This window comes from Eptesicus fuscus, chromosome 25 (genome assembly GCF_027574615.1).
Source record: "Eptesicus fuscus isolate TK198812 chromosome 25, DD_ASM_mEF_20220401, whole genome shotgun sequence".
Lineage (NCBI taxonomy): Eukaryota > Metazoa > Chordata > Mammalia > Chiroptera > Vespertilionidae > Eptesicus > Eptesicus fuscus.
The window spans coordinates 2815559-2841345 of NC_072497.1; the positions used below are offsets into that span (position 1 = coordinate 2815559).

The 25787-nt window shown below is 46.5% G+C and overlaps 2 protein-coding genes across 2 annotated transcripts; one reads left to right on the top strand and one right to left on the bottom strand.

Annotated features, from left to right (window-relative positions):
- Window positions 1-442: 442 nt before the first annotated feature.
- On the bottom strand, window positions 443-15600 carry ZNF774 (zinc finger protein 774). The gene is made up of 4 exons (XM_054713213.1): window positions 15487-15600; window positions 9671-9784; window positions 3981-4087; window positions 443-3301 (listed from the first exon to the last, which is right to left on the bottom strand). The coding sequence occupies exons 2-4, from the start codon at window positions 9766-9768 to the stop codon at window positions 2082-2084; spliced, it is 1425 nt and encodes a 474-aa protein (XP_054569188.1). The 5' UTR covers window positions 9769-9784; window positions 15487-15600; the 3' UTR covers window positions 443-2081.
- LOC129148324 (nucleolar protein 8-like) lies at window positions 12491-15603 on the top strand. The gene is given in 4 exon segments (XM_054713176.1): window positions 12491-12751; window positions 12753-12838; window positions 12979-13126; window positions 15505-15603. Coding segments are annotated over 4 exon segments (594 nt in total).
- Window positions 15604-25787: the final 10184 nt, after the last annotated feature.

Below are 25787 nucleotides of genomic sequence, written 5' to 3' on the forward strand. Positions count from 1 at the left end.
AAACACCCAAGACACACCTTCCTTAACCCCTTGCATCTGCCCTTACCTGTCCACTCTTACTCCTCCAGGACCAAGGAACCCCCAGCCCAGAATCCTGTAAAGCTCCCGGGAACTTAGGCTCCGCGCCTCTATCATTTCCAAATTCAGAGCGGCCTGATGGATCTAACACGAGACACTGACAGAGCCCAGAGCTGGTCGGTTCTGTGTTGCTGACAGGAGATCTGCAGCCACAATCTGGCTCTTCTGTCAACTACGTGATCCACAGCATTTTTCAGGCCTTAGGTTTTCAACACGTGGAAAAAAGAAGCCTGTCATTAGGAGAGAAAATGAGACATCTGGAGAATTATTACCCAGAGTTCCTCGGGGGGAGGGGGGGGAGACATTTGCAACAATGCTGTCACTTTAGAGATATTACACTTTATGGTTTAACAACAAAGTGCTCGCGTGCGTGCGTGCGTGCTAGGCTCTCACAACCACCTTGCGAGGTAGGGAAGGTAGGGCCTGACAAAAGGCGGAAGTCTGGCCAAGGTCAAGTGTCTGGGCCAGGACTCAGACAGCCCTCCTTCTCCGAGAAGTCAGTGCTCCTGTCAACACTGGCTTTCCTCAGTACATTTCAGTTAAATTCAGGAATGTACCGGTGTGTAAAATGAATGACCCGAAGAGGGTCACAGAGTTGTTGCAGTGACTTAAAGCTAAAAGGCAAAGGACCCAGCAGATTCGAAAACAGGCGCTGTGTCCTGCAGCTGGATGCGTTGCTCAGTCGCCTCGGGAATCTTGCTTCCACAGGGTGACAGTCCTCTTCCAGGCCCCTCTGGCTTGCTTGTCACTGGACCTTCCTGTGCCTCAGATGGCAGCCAACCTCCAATGGGAGCGCCTCGGGCCCGGCTGCTGTACAGAACGCGTCTGAAATTCGTTCAGCCTCTTAGTCACAAGACCGCAAACATCCTCTCGGTAATTCTGCCTCGTCATGGCGATGAGACATCTGGTGACTAATGCCTGCATAGCACTGGCTTGGGAGAGAGTGTTTTCTTGTTTTATTAAATCTGGGCGCTCACACCCCAAATCTCCCAATGCCTACCTAATTGCTCGCAAGTCCTCGGCTGGCGGGGCTGCCCTAATAAATGCCTTACTGTGTAATGAGGCTGATATAAGCAACTAGCTTGGCAGGGAGTGTCTTTTAAGGGGCAGGCACAATAGTGAGGGCTTTATATAAGATCTCAAATATTAACCATTTTAGTGATAATGGGACCATTTTGTTACTGAGCACCTACTTTGCGCCAGGCACTGTACTAGGTGGCTTACATGAGACCTTTAGGTCACATTTATTTCACTTCTCTTAGAGTAACCAGGCATCAACCATTCAACTTATATTTCCCTAAGAAGCCATCAAAAACATTGAAGGAATGCCTTTTGCGTTGTTTGGATCCTATAGGTTTATCCTTACCATTAAAACATGGGAGAAAAAGAGAGGGAACAGATTAGGGCCCAACTCGAGCCACTGGTGCCCAGGTTCCTAATTGGGGTGCTTGAAGATAGTTTTCTCTATCGGGGGGTACTTAAAGATAAAAATGTGGCCCTAACCGGTTTGGCTCAGTGGATAGAGCGTCAGCCTGCAGACTCAAGGGTCCCAGGTTCGATTCCGGTCAAGGGCATGTATCTTGGTTGTGGGCACATACCCAGTAGGGAGTGTGCAGGAGGCAGCTGATCGATGTTTCTCTCTCATCGATGTTTCTAACTCTCTATCCCACTCCCTTGCTCTCTGTAAAAAAATCAATAAAATATATTATTAAAAAAAAAAAAAGATAAAAATGTGGCCCTAACCGGTTTGGCTCAGTGGATAGAATGTCTGCCTGTGGACTGAAGGGTCTCAGGTTCAATTCCGGTCAAGGGCGCATGCCTGGGTTGTGGGCTCGATCCCCAGCGGGGGTCATGCAGGAGGCAGCCAATCAATGATTCTCTCATCATTGATGTTTCTCTCTCTCTCCCTCTCCCTTTCTCTCTGAAGTCAATAGAAATATATATATATATATTTTTTTTTAATTTTTTGGAAGGGAGCAGCAAAACCCACTAAAGATTAATTCCTAAATCAAATGAGTGTTTTGATGGCATAAAAGATGTGCTTTCTGACGGAAGCTCTTGTCACATTTACTACAGTGAAAGGGTTTTTCTCCCGTGTGTGTTCTCTGGTGTGTCAGGAAGTGGGAACGCTGGTTGAAGGTTTTGCCACACTCGGGGCACGGATACGGTCTCTCTCCTAAGTGGATCCGCTGATGGGTCACGAAGTGGGAGCTCTGACTGAAGCTCTTCCCGCACTCGCCACACCGGTAGGGTCTCTCTCCCGTGTGGATCCGCTGGTGCTTAACGAGGGCGGAGCTGTCGGCGAACCCTTTGCCACAGGCGTCACACTTAAAAGGCCGCTCGCCGGTGTGTGTCCTCTGGTGCGTGACCAGATGTGAGCTCTGGCTGAAACTCTTGGGACAGGAGGGACAGCTGAAGGGCCTTTCTCCTGAGTGCGTGCTCATGTGAGCCACAAAGTGAGAACTGTCGGTGAAGCCCTTCCCACACGCGGGGCATTTAAAGGGCCGTTCCCCCGTGTGGGTTCGTTGGTGCTTGATCAAATCCGAGCTTTGGCTGAAACTCTCCCCGCAGACATCACACCTGTAAGGCTTCACTCCCGTGTGGGTCCTCTGGTGGGTGATGAAATTGGAGCTTCGACTGAAGCTTTTGTGACATCTGAGGCACGTGTAGGGCTTCTCTCCGGTGTGGGTCCTCTGGTGCATGATGAGGTGCGGCTTGCGCCCGAAAGTCTTCCCACACTCCGGGCACTCGTAGGGCCTCTCGCCTGTGTGGGTCCGCTGGTGTTTGATGAGCGTGGAGCTGTCGCCAAATTTTTTCTCGCACCCACTGCACTGGTAGGGTCTCTCTCCTGTGTGTGTTCTGCGATGGGTGACGAGGTCTGAGCTCTGCTTGAAGCCTTTCCCACACTCAGTGCATTTATAAGGCCTCTCGCCGGTGTGGGTTCTGAGGTGTCTAATGAGATAGGAGCTCTGGCTGAAGGTTTTCCCACATTCTGCACACACAGGCTTCTTTCCTGGATATCCATCCAGGAGCTTGTCTGAATCCATGTCCCGACGGCCCTCCCCTGGAAGGGTCCCAGGTTCTAATTCAAGGCCCCTCCCCCAGCTTCCTCCCCAGCCAGGTGTCTGATAAACATCTGTACTGGCCCCTTCTGAGGATGTTCCGCTTGGTTCTGCTGTTTCAGAAACAGCCTGATGGAGTTTTTCCAGCTGACTCTCCAAGTCTGAAAAATTAACAGAAGTGACTGAGAATAAAGTTGTCAGGAACGTACATCGGAAGGCAGCAAGAAATATTAAAATTAGTGTTTGTGCAACAGGCTGTACTTAATTTGACTACTTTGGTTTTCACTCTGTGGAAAGTTTATTGATGTTCATTGAGCTCACGGAAAACATGAATTCCTAAACGCTTTTTATTTTCAGATGACCAGATAAATCTTGAGAGGACATTTACACCGTTCAAGAGTAAACCACGTCGCCGAAACCGGTTTGGCTCAGTGGATAGAGCGTCGGCCTGCGGACTCAAGGGTCCCAGGTTCGATTCCGGTCTAAGGGCATGTACCTTGGTTGCGGGCACATCCCCAGTGGGGGGTGTGCAAGAGGCAGCTGATCGATGTTTCTCTCTCATCGATGTTTCTAACTCTCTCTCCCTCTCTCTTCCTCTCTGTAAAAAATCCATAAAATATATTTTAAAAAAAAAAGAGTAAACCACGTGTTGTCAAAATTAGGCAACTCCTCTCAAAGATGTCATAGTGGAAACGAAAGTGAGATGCTTACTTAAAAAGAGACTTTATTTGGTCAATTCGTGACTGCCCAAGAACTCAAATTTAAACTTCCAGTAGGAAGATCAAAACTCCAGGGCAGCGTTTCCAATTCTTCTCCCACCAAGTAACCCTCACAGCTCACCTGTGTGACTTCCCCTTAGGATGTCTCTTGCCTCAAAATGTCGGGGTGGTAGAAGCCATGACTCGTCTTTCTGTTCCAGCTGGGAGATGACACTTGGTCTAGAAATCCTGTACAGGAAGATGAACAGAGGCTGTGGATCTGAGCCAATCACACGAGGCCTGGCCAAAATCTAAGCCCTCCTCCTTCCCTAGCTAGAAGGGGACATCCAGAGAAACCTCGTGCGTGTTTTGTCTCATTAAAAGGGCAGCCACGATAAGGTGATCAAAAAGCGTGATCTCCCCAAGAGGCTGAGGAAAAGCCCTTTTCCTCCCATTAAAAAAAAATAAAAAACAAACAGCCCTGCCGAAACCGGTTTGGCTCAGTTGATAGAGCGTTGGTCTGTGGAATGAAGGGTCCCAGGTTTGATTCCTGTCAAGGGCATGTGCCTTGGTTGCGGGCACATCCCCAGTAGGGAGTGTGCAGGAGGCAGCTGATCGATGTTTCTAACTCTCTATCCCTCTCCCTTCTTCTCTGTAAAAAATCAATAAAATATATTTTTTTAAAAAAAGGGCAGCCACGATAAAGTGATCAAAGAGCGTGATCTCCCCAAGAGGCTGAGGAAAAGCCCTTTTCCTCCCATTAAAAAAACAAACAAGGAAAAAAACAGCAGAATCTCAGAGGAAAGGCGGGGGAGGATGTGTGGATGGGAGATAATCAACCAAAGACTGTGTATGCATATATGCATAACCCATGGATGCAGATAGTGGGGTGGTGAGGGCCTGGAGTGAGAGGGCTAGTGGGGGTGGGTGAGGGAGCTAGTGGGGGTGGATGGAGGATAAAAGGAGACATATGTAATACTTTCAACAATAATTAAAAAAAAAAAATCAGGTCATTGAAACTCTAGGGTAAGTACAATAACTCGCCTCAGAAGGCACAAGGCTAAACCCATGTGGAAAGATAACTTTATCAGAAACAAAGCCGCCATGACCTCACCCTTAGAGAGAATCAAGGGAGTTAACTATAATATTGGCCTTTAAATTTTTCCCCAGAAGGACAGCAATAGATACAGCTATGAGAAAAAGACAAACATTTGTAAGAAAAAAAAATAATGAACAAAGGACATGCATAGGCAATTCACAAAAGAAAGAAAAGTAGCCTATACATATATGGAAAATCTTACACTTACTATTAACCAAAGGGGGGGAAAAAAAAATATATATACATACATATACACACATATACATAAACACACATATATATACATACATATACATACACATATATATATATATGACCGGCTGCCTCCTGCACGCCCTCCCCTAGGGATCGAGCCCACAATCCAGCATGTGCCCTTGACCGGAATCGAACCTGGGACCCTTCAGTCTGCAGGCTGACGCTCTATCCACTGAGCAACACCAGCCAGGGCTAGCCAAAGAAATTTAAATTAAAACGATTGTCCGGCCTGTGTGGCTCAGTGGTTGAGCATCGACCCATGAAACAAGAGGTCACTGGTTCGATTCCTGGTCAGGGCACAGGCCCAGGTTTTTGGGCTTGATCCCCAGTAGGGGGTGTGCAGGAGGCAGCCAATTGATGATGTTTCTCTCTCATTGATGTTGCTCTCTCTGTGTCCCTCTCCCTTCCTCTTCTCTAAAATCAATTTTAAAAACATATTTTTAAAAAATTAAAACAGCCGAAACCGGTTTGGCTCAGTGGATAGAGCGTCGGCCTGCAGACTGAAAGGTCCCAGGTTCGATTCCGGTCAAGGGCATGTACCGTTGGTTGCGGGCACATCCCCAGTAGGGGGTGTGCAGGAGGCAGCTGATCGATGTTTCTCTCTCATTGATGTTTCTAACTCTCTATCCCTCTCCTTCCTCTCTGTAAAAAATCAATAAAATATATTTTTAAAAAATTTAAAACAATGATACACTTAGGCAATAAGTGTAGAGGTGAAGAGTGTAAACTCAAGAGTCATATTGCCTAAGTTTGAATCCTAACCCTGTCTCTTAGTAGCTGTGTGACCTCAGGAAAGTTACTTCAATTCTCTGTGTCTATGTCTTTATAAACTAGGGATAATGATAAGATCTACTTTATAGAGTTATAAGGATTAAATGGTAAGTCCTCAATAAATGTTAGCTATCCCTACTAATTAACCCAGACTCTTAAAATATATTATCTACCATGATGGTAGACTAGAAAGAAACGGACACTTTCATATAATGCTTTTGGGAATAAATAAATTGATTTAATCTTTTTAGAAGGCATTTGGCAAAAATATCAAATACCTGAGAAATGTACCTATTTGTGAACCCATCAATTCTAATTCTGGGAATTGTAAGAAAATGAAAAAATAAAAGTTGTGCAAAGACATATTAGCTACTTATTAACTAATTATAATTCAATAAAGAAGACTTTTTTAAAAAAGATAATTAGCTCGCCAAAACTGGTTTGGCTCAGTGGACAGAGTGTCGGCCTGTGGACTCAAGGGTCCTGGGTTCGATTCCGGTCAAGGGCATGTACCTTGGTTGCGGGCACATTCCCAGTAGGGGGTGTGCAGGAGGCAGCTGATCGATGTTTCTCTCTCATCGATGTTTCTGACGCTCTAACCCTCTCCCTTCCTCTCTGTAAAAAATCAATAAAATATATTTTAAAATAATAAAATAAATAATAAAATAAAAAAGATAATTAGCTAAGAGTTATTTATCACAATACTGGTGAGAATCTGGAAATGACATAAATCAATTAAATGTCCCACAACAAAGGCATACGAAAGGCATATTTGAGCCATACAAAACTGCTATTTATTTTTTTAAATGCGTTTTTATTGATTTTTAGAGAGAGATGAAGGGAGAGCGATAGAGAGATAGAAACATCGATGAGAGAGAAACATCATCCACCAGCTGCCTCCTGCAAGCCTCCCACTGGGGATTGTCAGAGTCTCCAAGGAGAAAAGAATGAACTTATTAGGTCATCTGGAAAACCAGATGGGCTGGGCCCCAAATGGTGCCAGCACCCAGGGACAGGGAGTCAGAGATTTGAAGGGACTCTAGGTGGGCTTTTTCCAGGCAGAGAATTCTCTGGGCAGGACCAGAGGGGAAAGATAATGGTCTTAGCAAGTGGAGTGTGATCAAAGCAAAAGGGAATGTGGTCTAAGCAAAAGGGAATGTTGGTGGTAAAGTGGTCTAAAGGTCAATTCCCAGCCCTAGCCGGTTTGACTCAGTGCATGGAGCATCAGCCATCGGACTGAAGGTCCCAGGTTCAATTCCAGTCAGGGGCACATGCCTGGGTTGCAGGGCTCAATCCCCAGTAGGGAGTGTGCAGGAGGCAGCCAACCAATGATTCCCTCTCATCATCGATGTTTCTACCTCTCTCTCCCTCTCCCTTCCTCTCAGAAATCAATAAAAATAAAAACAAATAAAAAATATTTTTAAATAATAAGTAAATAACAATAAAGGCCGATTTCTAGGTGAGGGGGTATCCATTCAATTATTTGATCAGACCTAACAGGCATTGAGTCCACAATCCAGGGGCACCGGGAATCAAACCTGTGACCTCCTGGTTCCTGGATTGAGGCTCAACCACTGAGCCACACAGGCGAGGCTCTTTTTATTGTTGAAAGTATTACATATGTCCCCCTTTTCTTTCCGCATTGACCCCATCTAGCCCACCCCAAACCCTGCCCTGCCCTAAGCCTTCACCATCCTATTGTCTGTGTCCATGGGTTATGCATATATGCACACAAGTTCTTTGATCACTTACCACCTACCCACCCTCCCCCCACCTCCCGAAACTGCCATTTTATCAGTAAAAAATGGTCAATATGTACTTCAATCTAATGTGAATTATTTTACTCATATGACAAAATACTAAATGGTTATTTTAAGTAGTATACAGGAAGATATTTATTGTTGTCAAAATATATTCATAATATAATGTATAAGAAAGTAGAATGGCCCAATTGGCTTTGCTCAGTGATTGAACCAGGAGGTCAGGGTTCAATTCCTGGTCAGGGCACATGCTCGGGTTGTGGGCCCAATCCCCAGAGTGGGGTGTGCAGGACGCAGCCGATCAATGATTCTCTCTCATCATTGATGTTTCTACCTCTCTTCTCCCTCTCCCTCCCTCTCTGAAATCAATAAAAATATATTTTTAAAAGAAAATAGAAAAAAATAGGATGTACAACTGAATATACAGTCTGATCCCAATTTTTTCTTTCTTTTTTCTTTTTTTTTTTAAATATATTTTATTGATTTTTTACAGAGAGGAAGGGAGAGGGACAGAGAGCCAGAAACATCGATGAGAGAGAAACACCGATCAGCTGCCTCCTGCACACCCCCGACTGGGGATGTGCCCGCAACCAAGGTACATGCCCTTAGACCGGAATCGAACCTGGGACCCTTCCGTCCGCAGGCCGACGCTCTATCCACTGAGCCAAACCGGTTTCGGCTGACCCCAATTTTTTCTTTTGTTTTTATATCATTTTCTAATTCTATATGTGCTTGTTTGTTAATTGTATAAGTGTGTATGTGTATTATGCTTTTAATTTTATCTATGGAGGCATAGTAACTTTTCAGTGGTAGAATGGATGACTTTTGTTTTTATTTTGTTCGTTTTTTTTCTTCAGCGAGTATATATGACTTGTGTGTACATATGTACATACTCCCCATTTTCCACAAAGACCTGATCTGAGCTCTCACCTCTGGCACTTACCTTAGAGTCTCAGTGTCCTGAGCTGGAAAAGGTGGAAGATAATACATGCGTCAAAGGGTTATGGTGAGATATTAACAAGATAATAAATGCCAAAGACATCTGCAAACCATAAAGTGCCATAAAGCCCTGACCGGTGTGGCGCAGTGGATAGAGCGTCGGCCTGCGGACTGAAGGGTCCCAGGTTCGATTCCGGTCAAGGGCATGTACCTTGGTTGCGGGCACATCCCCAGTTGGGGGTGTGCAGGAGGCAGCTGATGGATGTTTCTCTCTCATCGATGTTTCTAACTCTCTCTCCCTCTCCCTTCCTCTCTGTAAAAATCAATAAAATATATATTTTTTAAAAAGTGCCATAAAAATGGAAGTGCTCCTTTCTTTGCCAGGGAGGCAACAGTTATTCTCACAGGAATCTGGAGCTCTAAGAGACCAGCATCCCAAGAGACCAGTTAGACCTAGGCCCTTTTATTTTTTGTTTTTGTTTTTTAAATATATTTTATTGATTTTTTTACAGAGAGGAAGGGAGAGGGACAGAGAGTTAGAAACATCGATGAGAGAGAAACATCCATCAGCTGCCTCCTGCACGTCCCCCACTGGGGATGTGCCCGCAACCAAGGTACATGCCCTTGACCGGAATCGAACCTGGGACCTTTCAGTCCACAGGCCGATGCTTTAACCACTGAGCCAAACCGGTTAGGGCTAGACCTAGGCCCTTTTAAAATATAAGGCTTAAATCTAAAGGAGAGTAGCAGCCTGCCCGGCTGGGTATGGCTCAGTGGTTGAGCATCCACCCAGGAACGCAAAGGTCACTGGTTCGATTCCCAGTCAGGGCACATACCTGGGTTGTGGGCTTGATTCCCAATAGGGGGGTGCAGGAGGCAGTCAATGGATGATGTTTCTCTCTCATCATTGATGTTTCTCTCTCTCTCTCTCACTCTCCCTTTCTCTCTCTCTAAAAATCAATAAAAACATATTAAAAGTAAATAAATAAAGGAGAGTAGCATCCTTACCCTTTGAGAGCCCATTCTTCTAACGGTGCTGGCTCGTATCCCTGAAGAGGATTCTCTAAGTAGTGCCCGTTCTTCCCTGAAGTCCCCAGCCACATCATTGAGGGTCATCAGGTCCTAAAGCAACAGACCTCATTATGCATCCAGCTCTCAGGATATCCTCACTATGGTCTGAAAAGCAAAGGACAGCTACCAAGGATATCCGTATACACAAAGCCCCCCCGCCCCGCCGCCACCCTCCACTAGACTAGCTCTCAGGTGAATTCTGTCCACCACAGAAGGTTTGATTTTCTTATTCTATTTCTATTTATTTATTTACTAGAGGCCCAGTGCACGAAATTTGTGCATGGGGGGAGGGGGCGGGGGTGTCCCTCCGCCCAGCCTGCACCCTCTCCAATCTGGGACCCCTCAAGGGATGTTCAACTGCCCTCCCCTGCAGGCCTGGTTCCCCCTAACTGCCCTCCCCTGCAGGCATGGTCCCCCCGCAACTGCCCTCCCCTGCAGGCCTGGTCCCCACCAACTGCCCTCTCCTGCCAGCCCAGTCCCCCCCAACTGCCATCCCCTGCAGGCCTGGTCCCCCCCACTGCCCTCCCCTGCAGGCCTGCTTCCCCCCAACTGCCCTCCCCTGCAGGCCTGGTCCCCCCCAACTGCCCTTCTCTGCTGGCCTGATTGCCCACAACTGCCCTCCCCTGCTGGCCATCTTGTGTCCACATGGGGGCAGCCACCTTGTGTGTTGGAGTGATGGTCAATTTGCATATTACTCTTTTATTAGATAGGACTAGAGGCCTGGTGCATAAAAAATCATGTACTGGAGGGTCCCTCAGCCCGGCCTGCCCCCTCTCACAGTCCGGGAGCCCTCAGGGGTGGGAGGCGACCCGCTGATCAGGGGAAGGCAACGCCCCCATCACACCTCTGCTGCTGCCACTGCCGCAGTGCAAGCCTTGGCCGGCCCTGGTTAACTGAGCCTCAGGCAGCCCTGGGCGGCTGTGCAGCTGACATCCGAGGCTTGCCTGCGCCTCGGGCCGGCCCTGGGTGGCTGGGGGGCTGAGGGGACTAGGGGACGATAGAGGCAGGCATGCGGAGCGACCAGACTCACCTAGGGATGGGCCCGGCCATGCTGCGCCTGCCACCCGGGCAGGGCTGAGGGGACTGGGCGTCACCATCTTGTGGCTGTGGGCACCGCCATCTTTGAGGGCATGGCAGTCAATTAGCATATTCCCTCCTTATTGGCTGTGGGCGCCGCCATCTTTGTGAGGGCATGATGGTCAGTTAGCATATTCCCTCTTTATTAGACAGAATTTTTAATTGTTTTTGCACCTCACATCCCAATAACATATTTATTACTTCAAGAAATAAATCTTTAAAAAAGAGAGTCTATTGCTTTCCCACAAAGGTCAGGTCCTTGGTAAATTGAGTGTCTATGGCTGCAGGGCGGCCGGGCAGGGAGAGGGGCCAGGTGGGAGGCACCCTGTCACAGCCCAGAGGGCCACCTCCTCCTGATTCTCAAGGCCCAGGGGCTACCTCCATGGACGGATGGCGGGGCGGCTCAGGAGGGTGGTTGGGTGTTCTTATTCTATTTTTACATAATCCTACCCTTGGCCAACTTTCTCATCACTAGAGAGGCTTGGGCCTCCTCGAGACAGATGAACAGAATCCTGTCTTTGGACACACTAATTTTTTTTTAGCATCTATATATATAAAAGCCTAAGTGACTGTTACGGTTGACCACTCACTATGACGCACACTGACCACCAGGTGGCAGACGCTCAACACAGGAGCCGCTCCCTGGTGGTCAGTGCGCTCCCACAGCCAACCTCCCGTGGTCCCTCCCCACCGCTGCGTGCCCGCCCCCCTCCCGCCGGCCAGGCCGAGGGACCCCACCTGTGCACGAATTTACACACTGGGCCTCTAGTGTTTTTATTGATTTCATTGAGGAAAGGAGAGGGAGAGAGAGAGAAACATCAATGATGAAAGAGAATCATCGACCAGCTGCCTCCTGCACGCCCTCCACCGGGGGATGGAACCCCCAACCCAGGCATGTGTCCTGACTGGGAATTGAACTGTGACCTCTTGGTGCCTAGGTTGACGCTAACCACTGAGCCCCACCGGCCAGCTGGACACACTAACTTTTTGAGGAACAAGTTGTTCGTGATGGACAAGATAAACAAAGGAGAGAATGTCCAGGTATAACTCGATTTCTGAAAAGCTTTAGATTCTTTCCAACTATTCTTCTCATCAAGCAAGCAATTGTCCATTGAATTATATCAAATATGGTCATATTAGTTATGAGGACAGCGGCTTCTCCCAGCTTGTAGATTTGGTGTCAACCTCAAGAAACAGAACTGAGCAGAAGCCCAAAGGGAACTGCCCTGGGCACCATTCTATTTCAAGGCTTCCTGGAGTAAGACGTGACACTTAAAAAGACCTGAATAGCCCTGGCTGGTTTGGCTCAGTGGATGGAGCGTCGGCCTGTGGACTGAGGGATCCCGGGTTCAATTCCGGCCAAGGGCGCATGCCTGGGTTGCAGGCTCGATCCCCAGTAGGGGGCGTGCAGGAGGCAGCCGATCGGTGATTCTCTCTCATCATTGATGTTTCTCTCTCTCTCTCTCTCTCCCTCTCCCTTCCTCTCTGGAATCAATAAAATATATATATTTTTAAAAATAAAATAATAAATAATAAAATAACAAAAAGACCTGAATAAAAAATAAAATTATAAGGGACCTCCACAGCGCTGGCTGTGGAGACAACGCGGTTGGAGAAGAACTAATGGAAAGAACTCAAATTATTTTCCTACCGGAACACACCGGGTGTATCCCAGCCTTTATGAAAGCCGACCGAGAAACAAAGCGCCTTTTTGTGGGTGGCCTTGGCCGGAGCATTTCTGAGGTGGACCTACAAAACCAGTTCAGCAGATGTGGGGAAGTTTCTGACGTGGAGATCATCACGCGGAAAGATGACCCAGGAAACCCACAGAAAGTCTTTGCACATATCAACGTCAAAGTAGCAGAATCAGACCTGAAAAGAGGTATGTCTGCTTTAAATAGCACAAAATGGGAAGGTGGAACACTACACATTCAATCAGCAAAAGGAAGTTTTTTTGGACAGATTGGCCCGAGAGAGAGAAAATGCACAGGCAAAGAACGAAAAACCAGTAAGAGGCAACACCGACTTGTTAGAAAAGCTGGGAATGTGCAGGAGGCAGCTGATTGATGGTTTCTCTCTCATCGATGTTTCTCTCTCATCGATGTTTCTAACTCTCTATCCCTCTTTCTTCCTCTCTGTAAAAAATCAATGAAATATATTTTAAAAAGAAAAGAAAAGTTGGGAATGGTGGATTTCCATATGGAAGCTGGGCCAGGGACAGAAGCACCAGGGCACAAAAATAGGGTTGTAAGTAAATTTGGGAGAGTCTTACCTGTTCTTCATCTAAAGAATCAACATAAACATAAAATATCCTTTGCAAAAAAAAAAAAAAAATAAAATAAAATAAAATAACAGCCTTAGCCAGTTTGGCTCACTGGATAATGCATCGGCCTGTGGACTGAAGGGTCCCAGGGTTCGATTCCAATCAAGGGCACATGCCCAGGTTGCGGGCTCGATTCCCAGTGGGGGCTGTGAAGAAGGCAACCAATCAATGATTCTCTCTTATCATTGATGTTTCTATCTCTCTGTCCCTCTCTCTTCCTCTCTGAAATCAATAAAAATATATTTAAAAATAAATAAAATAAAGTGGTGGATAAGCTGTAAAATCAAGTGAACTTCAATGGGGATAAGTATATAATGATCCTAACCACTGTGCTGTTGAAAACAATCATGAATACATTCATAAAATTGACAGCAATATCAAGAAAAAAATATTTTGGGGGAGATGACCAGATTACTGGATGGATCAGTAATTTCTTCATTGAGTAATATGTTGTAAGGCATTGGGAGTCGCAAAGAAATATGATAGATTCCCTCTCTTTAAAGAGTTTCCAACAGCCTCCCCAAGTATGGTTCAGTAGTTGAGCGTCGACCCATGAATCAAGAGGTCACCAGATCAATTCCCAGTCAGGGCACACGCCCGGGTTGGGGTCTCCATCCTCAGTGGGGGGCATACAGGAGGCAGCCCATCCCCGTTTCTATCTCTCTATTCCTCTCTCTCTAAAATCGATAAAAACATATATATATATATTATTATATATATTTTAAATTATTCTTATTTTTATTGATTTCAGAGAGAAGGGAGAGGGAAAGAGAGATAGAAACATCAATGATGAGAGAGAACCATTGATCAGCTGCCTCCTGCACGCCCCACACTGGGGATGGAGCCGAAACCCAGGCATGTTCCCTTGACCTGGAATCGAACCTGGGACCCTTCAGTCCTCAGGCCGACACTATCCACTGAGCCAAAACAGCTAGGGCCATATATATATTTTTAAGAAGTTTCCAACAGAAACAAACACAAGTCAGCCACGAAACCTGCTACAAAAATATTCTGTGTTCCAGAATGCAGGATGGACCAGATGAGGGTGAGGAAGTTTTACTCCTTCCCATCTTCGTCTCGCCCAATCAAAGCACCTAGAACTTCTAGGATACACACACACACACACACACACACACACACACACATGCACATACGCACACTTCTCATGGAAACATGTATCCATTTACAGCCACTGCTATTGGTCACTGATCAAGTCCTGAGTTTTTGAAAGGACCCCAAAACCGTAGGAATACATTTCACCTCTCTGGCTTAAAACCTTCACGAACAAAAATCATGTCATTTGCCGAAACCGGTTTGGCTCAGTGGATAGAGCGTCGGCCTGTGGACTGAAAGGTCCCAGGTTTGATTCCGGTCAAGGGCATGTACCTTGGTTGCAGGCACATCCCCAGTGGGGGGTGTGCAGGAGGCAGCTGATTGATGTTTCTCTCTCATCAATGTTTCTGGCTCTCTATCCCTCTCCTTTCCTCTCTGTAAAAAGTCAATAAAATATATATATATTTAAAAATCAATAAAATATATTTTTAAAAAAATCATGTCATTAGCCCTAACCGGTTTGGCTCAGTGGATAGAGCGTTGGCCTGCGGACTGAGGGCTCCTGGGTTACCTTGGTTGTGGTCACATCCCCAGTAGGGGGTGTGCAGGAGGCAGCTGATGGATGTTTCTCGCTCATCGATGTTTCTGTCTGTCCCTCTCCCTTCCTCTTGGTAAAAAATCAATAAAAATATATTTTTAAAAATCGTGTCATCGGGGAGTGAGAACCGTGCTGAGTTTGGAGCAATCGTTTTAGTTCTGCGTCCATTACAAACCACCAGAGCAGCGCCCCCTGCAGGAGGCGGCGGGATGGGGACGAAGTTCCCAGCCGCGGGTGCGGAGACCCTGCCTCCCACGCTGTCTCCGGGGCAGGTGACCTCAAAGGCCCCCCGAGCGCCAGGTGCGGTGCCCGAGTGCCTTTGTGCGAAGCAGCGGTTTGTCACCGGATTTATTAATAGAAACATGACCGCCCGGGACGGGCCGCCACCCATTCTCCCCCCTCGCCGTGCAGCAGGCCCCATCGGGGTGCTGCGGTCAGGGGCGGGGGGGGGGGTCCCAAAGCGAGGCTGCCCCCCAGGACCACCATCAAGGAGCAAGAAAATGGATACAAGGGTTGCCATCGCGACGACAGCGCAGAAAACCGCAGCTACCGGTCCCCGCTGCTTTGAGAGACCCGCCGGCTCCGCAGGGCGAGCGCGGGGACCCGGCAGAGTCGGCGTCGGGGCGGCAGGCGAGCCGCCCCCTCCGCGCTCCTCCGCAGCGTCCGGCTGCGGCCGCTGTCTCCTCTCTCAGACCCACTCACCGGCCCCCCGGGGCCCAGCCGGGGACGGAGCGGGAAGGAGAGTCCGCCGCCACCGAGCCGCGCCCGGCCCGCCACACCCGGCGCGTCCCTACCCGAATCCGAACAGGGGGTGCGTGACAGGACTGTGGAGACACAGGTGGAACCCGGCGCTCCCCAAGCCAGCCGCCGGAAAACACCGCCCAGGACCTCTTGCCATTGGCTTTCCAGTTTCCGCGACGAGAAATTGTCCCTGTCCGTAGGCTGGTCGAGCTGTCGATCACCGCGGCGCCTTCTGGGAAATGTAGTCCTGAGCCAAGGATTCGGAGTCCGGGACGCCCAGTTCGGAACGGTGACAAGTACTGTAAACACGATTCCCCAGCTACCCGACTGCGGGAACCACGTCTCCGGAGCTGAGAGGCGGGGATCAAAAACTGTGTCCCCAGAGAGGGATCTGCAGATGCGAACCCCCTGGCCTCACCGGACAACCGCGGAGCAGCCGGGTACCAACCGCGCTGCGCATCCTCCTCTGGCCATCCTCCGCCCCACCCGGCCGCGCGTCCGGGGACCGAATGACGTCTGCCGCCGCGGGTTCCAGGCCAACTCAGACTACGCATGAGAAATCCCAAGCGGAAGCCGTTCGTGTAAGACAGCTATGCATCTTGTCAGGAACATCACCATTCCCAGGCTATCCCCCTTCCATGGATGCATCCTCCTGCTCGCAGCCAGAGGAGGCAGGCGAAGGAATCCGGGATCAGGGACCCGCGTTCTTGCTGTGCCCAGAGTTCTGGTTCTTCACCTCTCTGATCTTCCCAGGGGGTCAGTCCCCAAGCAGGGGGGTTCCCTGTCGTCTCCTTCTGCAATGCTCAGGCTGGAAAGGAGCATCCACCGCAGGGACCTGTCCAGCCAGCACAGCTCCCGCCGCGGCTCCACCCGCCTTTCTCTTGCCCCCCCGGGTTGTCCTTGGTTTCTGCCACCTGGACCGGCCTGGGGAGTGGCGAGGAGATGGGAGGGACCAGGGAGGGACATAAACCTCTGGTCCTCCTTGCCCTGGGCGGCCCCGCCTGGGACAGAGCCTGCCCTCTCCTGCCCACTTCCCTTCTAGAGAAACTGTCACATCGCTGGGGCAATGGTTTCATTTCACCAATGGGTTGAGTCAACTGAGAACGAATTACTGGAAATGAATGAAAACGGTGTTTGCCCTCCGGGGACTCCCCAACAACGCATGGGCTCCTTAAGTTTTAAGGTCTTGAGAGGAAGCTAAGTTGGGGAAAAAAACAAAACAAACAAAAGACTACACAGTGTATGGATCCCACCTTGTTTTATGGGAAAATTTGGGGCCATAAATGAATATATTTACTTATGTGTTCTAAGCAAAAGAAGTAATTCTAGCGTTCTTTCTTTTTAAAAGGAAGGGTTTGCCCAGTCGGGTGTAGCTCAGCGGTTGAGCGTCGACCCGGGAACCAGGAGGTCACAGGTTCGATGACCGGGTTATAGACTCGATCCCCAGTGTGGGGCATGCAGGAGGCAGACGATCAATGATTCTCATCACTGATGTTTCTTTTTTTTAAAAAAACTTTTTCAGATATATTTTATTGATTTTTTACAGAGAGGAAGGGAGAGGGATAGAGAGCTAGAAACATCCATGAGAGAGAAACATCGATCAGCTGCCTCCTGCACACCTCCTACTGGGGATGTGCCGGCAACCAAGGTACATGCCCTTGACCGGAATCAAACCCGGGATCCTTCAGTCTGCAGGCCGACACTCTATCCACTGAGCCAAACTGGTCAGGGCTCATCATTGATGTTTCTATCTCTCTCTCCTCTCCCTTCCTCCCTGAAATCAATGAAAATATTCTTTAAAAAAAAATAAAAGAAAGCATTTATTAGGCCATTGCTAGCAAAAAGAAGGAGGAGGAGACTGTATTGGGGTACAGAGTAAAAAACCATCAGCAGCATGGCTAGGTAGTAAAGACAACATGTCCCAAATCTAGCTTTTCTTGATGATTCATAATTATGAACTGTCAGTCCTGTCCCAACCCTTTCAAAAAGATTCAGTTTAACCTTGAAAATAAACTGTTTACAGAATGAATCCAGACCATGCCCTATTACTCATGCCTTGAATATGGGCAATGCTTAAATATAATGTTTTTAAAAGGACATAATCATGACTCTCATGCAGATATAAAATGAACGTATGTCAAAGATTTTATTTAACTCATTAATTGATTATAATCAGGGAACCAGTAAGATGTTACTTACTAATTCACAGGAGAATTCAAAGAAGTACACACACTAAGTAGGCAGATAAGAAATGCCAAAATGAATTTACAAATAGAGGCAAATGTATCTATTCCAGGGCAATAATCAATTGTATTCTACAACTAATTTGCATTTCTATGGACAAGGATCATTTCCATTAATATTGGTTTTCTACAACTTACAGACAACAGACGATAACCTTTTTGTTGTTGTTGTTGTTGTTGTTGTTCATTTCAAAGTCTTTCACTTTTTCCTAACAGTGAGCACTGGAGGAAAAGACCAGGAAATTAGAATATATAAAAATTAAAAACATGTGCCCTGACCGGTGTGGCTCAGTGGATAGAGCGTCGGCCTGCAGACTGAAGGGTCCCAGGTTCGATTCCGGTCAAGGGCATGTACCTTGGTTGCGGGCACATCCCCAGTCGGGGGTGTGCAGGAGGCAGCTGATGGATGTTTCTCTCTCATTGATGTTTCTAACTCTCTATCCCTCTCTCTTCCTCTCTATAAAAAAATCAATAAAGTATATTTAAAAAAAATAAAAACATGTGCATGATTGTGTATGTATGTTAAAACTCTTTGATATGTGCACTTACGATCTGTGCATTTCATTGTATATAATTGTACCTCAATTTAAGTAACTTAATCTTTAAAAATTACAAATTGAAAACTTGTAGACATTAAAATATTCGTAACAAACATAAAAGACAATAGATCAGTCTCTTCAATAAATACAGGGCTCACAAAAATCAATTTTTTAATGTATTTTTTATTGATTTCAGAGAGGGGGAGAGAGAGAGAGATAGAAACATCAATGATGAAAGAGAATCATTGATCGGCCGCCTCCTGCACGCCCCTCACTGGGGATCGAGCGGAAACCCAAGCATGTGCCCTTCACCAGAATTGAATGAGGGACCTTTCAGTTTGCTGGCCGACGCTGTAGCCACTGAGCCAAACCGGCTAGGGCACAAGAATCAGTTTTAAAAATTAATACCCCAAGGCCCTGGCTGAGTAGCTCAGTTGGTTAGAGCAGCATCCCAACATGCCAAAGTTATGGGTCCCATCCCTGGTCAGGGCATATACAGGAAGCAACTAATGAATGCACAAATAAGTGGAACAACAAATCGATGCTTCTCTCCCTCTCTTTCAAAACCAATCAATCAATAAATACAAAATTAATACCCCAATAAATAAATAAGCAAAAGATCCTAACAGAAAATTTATAGAAGCAGGAACATAATTTTAAACTATTCATACTAGTAATGAATTGCAAATTTTTAAAAAATTTTCTTTTTCATCCCCACCTGCTGAGGGTGATCCAGTGATGGCAATAAGAAACAAAATGATATCAGAACTAGACCCAGATCTTTGTGAGAGGCCAGATGCTCCAGTGCCTCATGGCGAAGGTGAAAAAATACAGAAGAAAGTTCAGATAGTGAATCTTCTTTTAGTGTCTAAGCTTGGTTTTGATAACAATTACATGTAGGCATGTGTAGGTGTGCTTTTACATTCTATCAGAAAGAGAGCCTGAGCTTGAACTCTTAGTCAATAAAAGCATCAGCCCAGCCAAGCAGCGTGGCTCAGTGGTTGAGCATCAATCTATGAACCAGAAGGTTCAATTCCCACTCAGGGCACATGTCTGGGTCTCGGGCTCAATCCCCAGTGTGGGGCAGCCGGTCAATGAATCGCTCTCACCATTGATGTTTCTATCACTCTCCCTCTCCCTTTTTCTCTGAAATTAATACAAATTTAAAAATTTTTAAAATAAAGCATCAAATGGCCAAATATCCACCACCAAGCTTGTTATATGTTAAAATAATAATAATAATAATAATAATAATAGCCCCAACCGGTTTTCTCAATAGTTAGAGCATCAGCTTTTGGACCTAAGGGTAGCAGGTTCGATTCCTAACCATGTACCTCGGTTGCAGGTTCCATCCCCTGTGCCCCAGCTGGTATCGTGTGGGGGAGGAAACCAATCAATATGTCTCTCTCACATCAATGCTTCTCTCCCCCCACCTCCCTTCATTCTACTCTCTCTAAAAAAAAAAAAAAAAAAAAAAAAAAATCAATGGAAAAAATATCCTCAGGTGAGGATTAAAAATTTTTAATAAAGCATTTATAACCTGGCCAAATTTTTTTTTCTTTCACTTATTCAATGATCAGAGATTTTTACAAATTGTTTTAATTACTTTTCATAAGGATGCAGTAAGTTAAGCTTCTGTATCCTGCTTGCTGCTTATAGGCTGATAGACAGACATGAGCAGCGCAGGAACCATAGGCCAGGTACCAAGGCTGATGCTGTGGGAATGAAATTTTTTGTCTAACAGCCGCCCTACAGCGTCACATTGATTTGAATGTGCATCGAGTGACACCTTGTGGCAACTGAGAGTAATTGCAGATACAACCACTGTCCAGAGTTAAGACGCTTTGGGCCTTTTCCCCACAGGTGTGAGTGTCCCCGGGGCTGCTTTGTGTGTTACACAAACTCCAGGAAAAGGGGAGGTCCACAAAGGAGGTTAATGGCTAATTCAAGAGAGGCTAGAGGTGGTTTTAGTTTCCTTTATTTTGGAAAATAATTTAAAGGCATCCTGATGTTGTGGTACAGTTCATATTGGTCCCACTCATGCATAGAAAAAAAGAATGAAAGGAAACTCACCACAATGGGACTAGAGGTTATATTTGGGTGTTGAGATTATACATAGATTTTTGTTATGTTTTTGAAGGTTTCTGTATTTTCCATAAATTCGACAATAAGCATACATCATCACCTTGCCTTTTTTTTTGGGGGGGGGGGTTAGGTCTGATCGAATAATTGAATCAATACCCCCTCCCCTGGGGACTGACCTTTAGACCATGTCACCACCGACATTCCCTTTTGCTTAGACCACATTCCACTTGCTAAGATCACATTCCACTTGCTAAGACCATTATCTTACCCCTCAGGACCCGCCCAGAGAATTTTCCATCCCGAAGAAGCCAGCCTAGAGTCCTTTTTAAAAAATATATTTTATTGTTTTTTTACAGAGAAGAAGGGAGAGGGAGATGAGAGAGAAACATCAATCAGCTGCCTCCTGCACACCCCCTACTGGGCATGTGCCCGCAACCAAGGTATATGCCCTTGACCGGAATCGAACCTGGGACCCTTCAGTCCACAGGCCGACGCTCTACCCACTGAGCCAAACCAGTTAGGCTGTTTTTACCCTTTTGAAGACCTTTCTATGTTAGCTTATAGAGATCGTTTTTTAAAAGGCTAATAGAATGCCAAGGATAGGTGTTCCAAACATTATCCATATTTGCTTTGATTTGCATTTTTACAATTATTTGTGTGGTTGAGCTTTTTTGCCCCTGCCTCTCTCTGTCTCTCTCCACCTCTCTCTTTAACCTGCTTATGATTATCCTTTGTTAGGGAGCTTGAAGCCTCTTTCGCACGCCAAGTGTATTGCAAGCTTTTACTGAAGGTTGCAAGGTTTTTTTTTTCTCTTTCCAATAGTCAACTAACTTCTCTAGTGATAACTTTCTTCTTATGAACTAAGCAGCCTAAAAAGTGTGTGTGTGTGTGTGTGTGTGTGTGTGTGTGTGTGTGTGTGTGATATTGTGTGTGTAGGCATGTGTTTAAATTTCGTCCTTGCCGAAACCGGTTGGGCTCAGTGGATAGAGCGTCGACCGGCGGACTGAAGGGTCCCGGGTTCGATTCCGGTCAAGGGCATGTACCTTGGTTGCGGGCACATCCCCAGTCGGGGGGTGTGCAGGAGGCAGCTGATGGATGTTTCTCTCTCATCTGTGTTTCTAACTCTCTGTCCCTCTCTCTTCCTCTCTGTAAAAAAATCAATAAAATATATTTTTTAAAAATAAATTTCGTCCTCCTTTTTTTTCTTCCTATCTCTATAATTAGTTTTCATTTGTGATAGCTTGGGGGATATTTCTTTCTAGAGAAAAATCCCCTCTGAAACACACCCTGTCTCAAGCCACCTGTGCCACTGTGTCCTCGCAGCACCCCTCACACGGGGACTGCCTCCCAAGTCATTCCTTCCATCCCAGGGCACCCCTGCGTCTCCCCAGAAATACCCTTGAATGGAGCTGTTCAGATCAGGCCATGGGAACTGGCCGGAGGCTGTAAATTCATTCTCCTCCTTCTTCTTGGCATGATGTGGCTAGAGAAGCCCAGGCCAGCACAAGACACAGGAGAAAGAGGAAAACCAGCCCTCACTGGTTTGGCTCAGTGGATAGAGCATCGGCCTGCAGACTGAAGGGTCCCGGGTTCGATTCCGGTCAAGGGCATGTACCTTGGTTTGGGGCACATCCCCAGTAGGGAGTGTGCAGGAGGCAGCTGAGTGACGTTTCTCTCTCATCGATGTTTCTAACTCTCTATCCCTCTCCCTTCCTCTCTGTAAAAAATCAATAAAATATATATTTAAAAAAAAAGAAGAGGAAAGCCAGAGTCTCTGGAGGAGCAACACAAGGTCCAAGGGCCTCCCTTTGCCACACTAAATACACATCATTCATTTAAAAAAAAAAAGCCCTAGCTGGTTTGCCTCCGTGGATAGAGCATTGGCCTGCGGACTGGAGGGTGCCAGTAGGGGGCGTGCAGGAGGCAGCCCATTGGTGAGTCTCATCATTGATGTTTCTCTCTCTATCTCCCTCTCCCTTCCTCTCTAAAAATCAATTTTTAAAAAAAATTTTTTTAAAGGAAAAGATACTGGTTGGTCTTGGGAGGGAAAAATTCCATTTTAAAAAATAAAGTCCTGCCGAAACCGGTTTGGCTCAGTGGATAGAGCTTCGGTCTGCGGACTGAAGGGTCCCAGGTTCGATTCCGGTCAAGGGCATGTACCTTGGTTGCGGGCACATCCCCAGAAGGGGGCGTGCAGGAGGCAGCTGATGGATGTTTCTCTCTCATCGATGTTTCTCTCTCATCGATGTTTCTAACTCTCTATCCCTCTCTCTCTTCCTCTCTGTAAAAAATCAATAAAATATATTTTAAAAAAAATAAAAAATAGGTTGGAGGAACCAAGATGGCGGCATAGTTAAACAACTAATCTGCTGCCTCACACAACAATTTCAAAAATACAACTAAAAGACAAAAACGTCTACCACCCAGAACCACGGGAAAGCTGGCTGAGTGGAAGATTTACAACTAAGAAGAGAAAGAAGCACAATCGCTGAAAAGCTGAGGCAACTCAAATAGGAAAATCAAAACCCCTAATTCAAACGCAGCATCAAATTCAACGAACGAAACAATCTATGAAGCTGAGGATATAATTGAGGGAAAAACAATGGATACAACACAAATCAACATCGTGTATTATTAAAAATCCTGTGTTATAAAAGCTCACAGGAGAGATGGAACAGTAAAAATAAAGTGCATTTTAAATACTGGAAAAAAAAATAAAAAAAAAATAAAAAAATAAAAAATAAAGTCCTGCTTTAGTTTCTTTTTACATGGGGTGGGCCCACTCCTACCAAGTGCTCTTTCCCTGAATTGAACTCTGAGAGGAAGGCAGGCAGACAGAGATGGCTGTTTGCACCAGGGCCCACGGGAGGGCAGGCTGGACTGCTTCTGCTATGAGATTTTAAAATATATATATATATTATTTATTATATATATATATATATTTTATTGATTGCAGAGAGGAAGGGAGAGGGAGAGAGAGAGAGAAACATCAATGATGAGAGAGAATCATGGATTGGCTGACTCCTGCATGCCCCCAGATGGGGATCGAGCCCACAACCCAGGCATGTGGCCTTGACCGGGAATCGAACCTGGGACCCTTCAGTCCGCAGGCCGATGCTCTATCCACTGAGCCACACTGGCCGGGGCTGCTACAAGTTTTTTTGCTGTGGTTCTTGGGGCCTTGCTCTGTTTCCTGGTTCCCTACGTCTCAAGCCTGATCCTTCAGCCCCCATGTACTGTGTGAGTTCCCTGATCTTCTTTTACTTGCTAGCCAGAGTACCGTACTTTCCGGCGTATAAGACGACGGGGTGTATAAGACGACCCCCAAGTTTTCCAGTTAAAATATAGAGTTTGGGATATACCCGCCCTATAAGATGATACCTGGCGTATAAGACGATCCCCGACTTTTGAGAAGATTTTCCTGGGTTAAACAGTTGTCTTATACGCCGGAAAATACGGTAGATCTCTGAAGCTTTTAAGCATGACTACTCCCTGGCAGAACAGAGCCTCTGTCACCCTGTGGTTTGGTGAAATGAATCAATTGCAGGAGCAGCCCCACTCACTGAATGGGGCTACGGTCCTACGCTTGCTCACGAGAAACTGACACTCTCTTGTTACAGGACAATTCTGGAGTCAGCCATCTCTGCCCTCTGCCTGATTCTCCAGGAAGTTGGTCCCGGCCAATGTCCTGTCTTAGGCTGGTCTTAAGGCTCTGGCTTCGTGTGAGGGACTTGGTTGGAAAGTCTGTAAGGAGGATTCTCCGAAAGGTCCGGGGCCTCTACGGCAGCCCCTGCCTTGACTTTTCCAAACAAGTCCGAGCCCCCGGGGTATTTTACTGGAATCTCTCTGTTTAGTCTTTAGACACGACCTTGTAGAAGCATGTGCTTTCTCAAGGATGCTTACCCTGCTGATTGTGTCTAGAGGTTAATTTGAGTTCAAGCTGTTGTGACAATAAAAGCCTAAGGAGGCAGGTGAACGGGGCTGTCCAGTTCATTTATTTTTTATTTTTTTTAAATATATTTTATTGATTTTTTACAGAGAGGAAGAGAGAGGGACAGAGAGTTAGAAACATCGATGAGAGAGAAACACCGATCAGCTGCCTCCTGCACACCCCCTACTGGGGATGTGCCCGCAACCAAGGTACATGCCCTTGACCGGAATCGAACCTGGGACCTTTCAGTCCGCAGGCTGACGCTCTATCCACTGAGCCAAACCAGTCTCGGCTGTCCAGTTCCTTTAGCCAGGCAGGCCCTTAGCCCTCTCTGTCACGGACATGTGTGTCGGAGTAATCCATTCATCTGTCGCTCAGGGTCTGCGGGTCAGTCCCGGCAGTTTGGGGACCAGGTTATGCCAGAAATTGGTCCTTAAATGTGTCTTACTGTCTATCTCAACCTGGGACAGTTGACATTGGCCAGGACCAACTTCCTGGAGAATCAGGCAGAGGGCAGAGATGGCTGACTCCAGAATTTTCCTGTAACAAGAGAGTGTCAGTTTCTCGTGGTCTAGGGTTGGCTTGGGATAGATAGACACAAGCAAAGGTAAGTGAACGCGTAGGCCGCTGGAAAGTGTCAGCTATATCCCCACCCCAACCCGAACCAAACGTATCTTGTCTTTTGTGTAAATTCACATCTCTAGTGAGGATGGAAAAGTGGAGAAACTAATCTCTGTTAGTACATGATTATCTCCTGGAATTACCATCCTCACACAGTTTGGATATCTTGCACGCTGGGAATGCTGACTGCTGGAGAGGTGCTGGGGGAGGTGGGGTTGGGCAATTCTGCATTCAAGCACTTAGTGCAGTTCTCAGGCTAGCCTGGAGGTGGCGCTGTTTGCACGTAGTCACTTTGGGCTAATAAATCAAGACACCAAGAGGGACAGTAAGATTTAACAGTGGAACCTTGCTTTGCATGTTTATACTTGGATTAAAGGGGTTATAATTAGTGAAAAGTGAGTGAAACTCAAGTAATCTTTGGAGTGGGGCAGAGAACTTTTCTAAGAATCACAGAATACTCAGAAGCTATAAAAAGACTAGTCTGACAAAATTGACGTCATAAAAATGTCAAAGTTCTATATTTTAAAAACAGCAAAAAGCAATGAAAATATTGAGAAAAACAGCAGCAATTTCTGTGACAAAGGAATCACTTTATTTTTTAAAAAAATATTTTATGTTTTTATTGATATCAGAGAGAGGAAGGGAGAGAGAAAGATAGAAACATCAACGATGAGAGAGAAATATGGATGGGCTGCCTCCTGCACAACCCTTACTGGGGATGGAGCCTGCAACCCAGGCATGTGCCCTGACGGAGAATCCAACCCTGACCTCCTGGTTTATGGGTCTACACTCAGCCACTGAGCCACACCAGCAGGACCAAAGGAATCATTTTCTTCACATACA

What these genes read in the sequence shown, in the direction of transcription:
- ZNF774 (XM_054713213.1), bottom strand. Translation starts at nt 9,768, where the DNA reads ATGATGTGGCTGGGGACTTCAGGGAAGAACGGGCACTACTTAGAGAAT. An exon ending in GAAGAATGGGCTCTCAAAGG is followed by an intron (nt 4,088 to 9,670) that starts GTAAGGATGCTA and finishes CTTCCTGTACAG; the next exon opens with GATTTCTAGACCAAGTGTCA. An exon ending in CCTAAGGGGAAGTCACACAG is followed by an intron (nt 3,302 to 3,980) that starts GTGAGCTGTGAG and finishes TTAATTTTTCAG; the next exon opens with ACTTGGAGAGTCAGCTGGAA.